Source organism: Medicago truncatula, chromosome 7, assembly GCF_003473485.1.
Source record: "Medicago truncatula cultivar Jemalong A17 chromosome 7, MtrunA17r5.0-ANR, whole genome shotgun sequence".
Lineage (NCBI taxonomy): Eukaryota > Viridiplantae > Streptophyta > Magnoliopsida > Fabales > Fabaceae > Medicago > Medicago truncatula.
Window position 1 is genome coordinate 37,150,502 of NC_053048.1, and position 4,114 is coordinate 37,154,615.

General features: G+C 32.9%; 1 protein-coding gene across 1 annotated transcript; it reads left to right on the top strand.

The window, feature by feature from the left end:
• The first annotated feature begins 2,311 nt into the window (after positions 1 to 2,311).
• Positions 2,312 to 3,156, top strand: LOC11408160 (protein METHYLENE BLUE SENSITIVITY 2). The gene has a single exon (XM_003624123.3). It carries the CDS (start codon positions 2,483 to 2,485, stop codon positions 2,801 to 2,803), a length of 321 nt encoding a protein of 106 aa, XP_003624171.2. The 5' UTR covers positions 2,312 to 2,482; the 3' UTR covers positions 2,804 to 3,156.
• Positions 3,157 to 4,114: the final 958 nt, after the last annotated feature.

Genomic DNA, 4,114 nt, shown 5'->3' on the forward strand with positions numbered 1-4,114 from the left:
AACTTATTGAAGTCAGAAAAACTATTTTCTATATTTTGACCTTTTGCTCATAAAACCCAAGTTTGGGAAAATTTACCCTGCTCCCCCTCTATTTTTACCTTCACCCCTACAAACTATTTAAAATGTCAATTTTACCTCTTTTTTCATTTAACTTTTTACATCACTTTTTCATTTTCATTTTCAACTTTTCCGGATTTAGCATAAGTTCACCCCATGTGAGTTTTCCAGTACGCAAAAGTTTTCTGAAAAACTTCACTTCAACATTCCGGTTTGAATAAAATTTTCAAAAAACTTATTATATAGTTTTCCGGTTTGAAAAAATAAAAACAGAAAAATAAAAGAAACAAACTAGAAAACTTTATATAAGCTTTCAGAAAATGTTTTACAAAAAGAAAATCTTTATCTAAGTTTTTCGGAAACGGTCGAGATAAACAACTAGTATATGAAACTGTGTGCATTTATCACAACACAAAATCTGGGTCCTTAGGAAATATGGTGGCTGTACTCATTTTGATGTTGATGAATGGTTTAACTGAATTCCGTTTATTATCATTTTTTTTTTTTTTGTATTATATAAAATGAAATGTATAGAGTTGTACAAAAAAAATGAAACCAGAGTTTAGAGTTTATCAACATAGAGCCAAAAGTTCACGCGATAGGGGTCAAAATCGAAATATAGTGTGAACAAATAATAAAACATAATGAAATAAAGCAAAATCATAAAAGAAAAAGATAAAATAATGTTTGTACAAAAAAAAAAGATAAAATAATGATTGTAGTATCTACCAAAAAAATAATAATAATAATGATGGTAGTCTCTCATCTGTTTGACTGAATTAAATTTATTTGACAACTTTAAATGAGTTTTTTCTTTGATAAAAACTTTAAATTATAGTATAAATAATATATTATAATACCTATACACATATATTTAAAAAGTTAAGAAAATGGGTAGACCATGTCATGGTTTAAAAATAAAAAATAATTTGACAAAAATCATAAAAAATTAAATAACCAAGTTAATAATAACAAGAATATTTAATCATGATTTTATTATATTGTTGTTGACCTATTGACTAATACATACTAAAAATAAACACACAAGAAGGAGTATGGAGACCTAAAATCGAACTCAGGATTCAACATAAAATTGTTATAGTCAAACCATTGGGTTATAACAATGGGGACAATAATGAAAATATAAAAATGAACCAAAATTATAAAACAAAAAAGATAAAATAATGATGACAATTTCTCATTTGTTTGATTGGTTTGGTTTTATTTGACAATTTTAAATGAGTTAAATAATATTTCTAATACATACATATTAAAAATTTAAGAAAATTGGGTAGACCATAGATCCTTCCGCTTTATATCAATATAATTTTCTCGATGTAAATGGGCATTTTCCCTCTTTTGCACAAAAAAAAAAATCTCGATGTTACATTGATATTTATGTGCGCCTAAGACTTTACATTGATATATTTATTTGGTGCGCCTTCATTTTTTCTATATTATATCATAAATTTTAAAAACAAAGTTACAAACACAAAGCGCGCCTTCATTTTTCTATATTATATCATAAATTAGAATTACGTTCTCGAAGAGTCAAACCAACCTACTGATTACGTTCTCGGAGAGACAAACCAACCTAGTGATTTACTACTAGCTAATTTTGGTTATTCCTCGAAAGTTTACTTTATAATCGTGAAATGTTATTCTGATTTTCTTTTGAGGCCAAAATCGTATCCGACTCTCGAGAGATTGCTAGTTTTTCTTTTGCAGCCAAATTCCTTTACATTTTAACAAAAGAATTTTTTTTTTTTGGTCAAGTAGCCACCTAGTGGCTAGAGCTCACACAATTTAATTGTGGAGAAGTGGAGTGTCTGGGGTTCGAACCCCGGCCCCTGCATATAATATGCAATATCCCTACCAACTGAGCTAAGCTCACGAGAATTAAAAAAAAAGAATATTAATCTAACTAAATATACAGTTAAGCGCAATAGAAAAACAGACGAACAAAAGAAAGAAACGTTGATATATAATTATTGGAGAATGCTAACCATTGTTAGTATTGAAAAATGGTGAAAAATGATAAATTTAACTTTTTAAAAGTCAAAATATTATTGAAATCAATATAAACATACTACTTTTGACTTCTTTAACCATTACCAGAGGGCAATGGTTAACGAGACCCATAATTATTCTAAGGAGCTACTTTGCAGATAGGGGATGTCCTTTTTTTTTTTTGTTGAAAGAAATTAGGGGATGTCCTTATCTCTTTATCCCTGCCAATTTTCCTATTTATAAATAAATATCGAGTTTATCGCTCTCCACCTCAAACGCTTTCTTTCTTGTTCTTGGTTTAGGGTTTTCTTCACCCATTAGGGTTAGGGTTCAATTTTCCCCTTTTCAATCCCCAAATCAAAATTCAATCAAAACCTCAAATTTCTCACCTTTTCTCACTCAATCATCAATCAAGATGACGGGAAAAGCGAAGCCAAAGAAGCACACGGCGAAGGAGATCCAAGCCAAGGTTGACGCGGCGCTAACGAATCGCGGCGGAGGAAAAGCCGGTTTGCTTGATCGGATCGGCGTTGAAAAGGGTGGACACGCCAAGTGGGAGTGCCCTCACTGCAAAATCACAGCACCTGATGTGAAATCGATGCAGATTCATCATGATGCTAAGCATCCAAAGATCCCTTTTGAAGAAGAAAAGCTTGTTAACAAACATGCTTCTACCGCTGCTCCTGCTGAATCCTCCAAGCCTCGCCCTGGTGTTCGTGGTAGCCTCAAAAAGTGATCTTTATCATCATCAACATCATCGTGTGACTTTAATCGACCCTTCATTCATGGCTTTTACTATATGTTCTATTTTGTAATCTTTTTCTTTTCAAGTTGTCTTTTTTTAGAGGGTTTTTGAATAATTTGTCAAATGGGTATGCTTAGGTACTTTTATGTCTTTTTAATATCAAAATGATGCATTTTGGATATGAATGTTGTTATGATGCTGTCTATGAAGTGGTGCTGAAAAGGGTTGTTGATGGGAATTGGATTCAGTTGTGCTGTTATTGATTTGGCCCTTCTTAAAACCTTGAATGTAATATATTGTTCCCTGGATGGAGGTTAATATGATGGTGCTACTAGTTACTACTATATCTTGTTCTGTGCTCTGATTTGTTGTTCTGTGATCAAATAACTTGTTTAATCCTTTGATCATAAGCTGGCTTGAGTTGTTGGTTTAGTTTATTTTTTGGTATGTTTGGTTTTGCGGCAATTTTTCCGCGATAGCTCAAAACCTATGCTAGTTTTTCACGTCTATATAGACACGCAACAACACAACTGAATGTGAGTTCAGGCTCAAACACCAAACAGAACATATGCTCCGTGATTGTCAGTATTAAATCTGGGGCAATGAGGTTTTGTAAAATTTCTATCCGGTGGCGGTTAAGTTCAGTATTTTAGTTTTTGAAAGTATATATTGAAATCTGGATTGTCCGAATGTAACAGTCACCAGTGTAGCTCACAGTGTAACCTTAGATGATTGTGACCCACAAGGCCACAATCCAAATTTGTTGGTTTTATGATGGATGTGTAATAATGCAACTTTTGCCCTGCATTTGGTTTTTATACTAAATTAGTTTAGAAGGATAACCAAAAGCTACTAGGCAGTGATACAATCTAGACATACGGATGTTATTGATGATATATTTTACATTCTGGATTTTATATAATCTGAATCTCTATTCTGGAGAAATTTAGCCATAAAGCATTTTGAGTGATCCTCTGTTCCTTTTCCTTAGATATATAATGTAAGGTGGTAGAAAAGGCAGGGTTGGTAGTGAAGGTGGTGGAGCAACCTGGTGGAAATTGGTGTGGGGGCGTGATACTTCTTATGGGTTAGAAGAAAATTGGAAGATGGACAAAGTGTTTCATTTTGGCTTGATCGGTGAGTTGGTAGATTGCCTTGGAAGGTTGTCTTTCCTAGATTGTTTTCTGGTAGTGTTGTTAAAGAGGCAAGAGTGGTGAATATGGGTAGTTGGACTAGTGGTCATTGGGTGTGGAATTGGCGGTGGAGGAAGCCATTTCCATGGGAAGAAGTTGTCGAGAAATT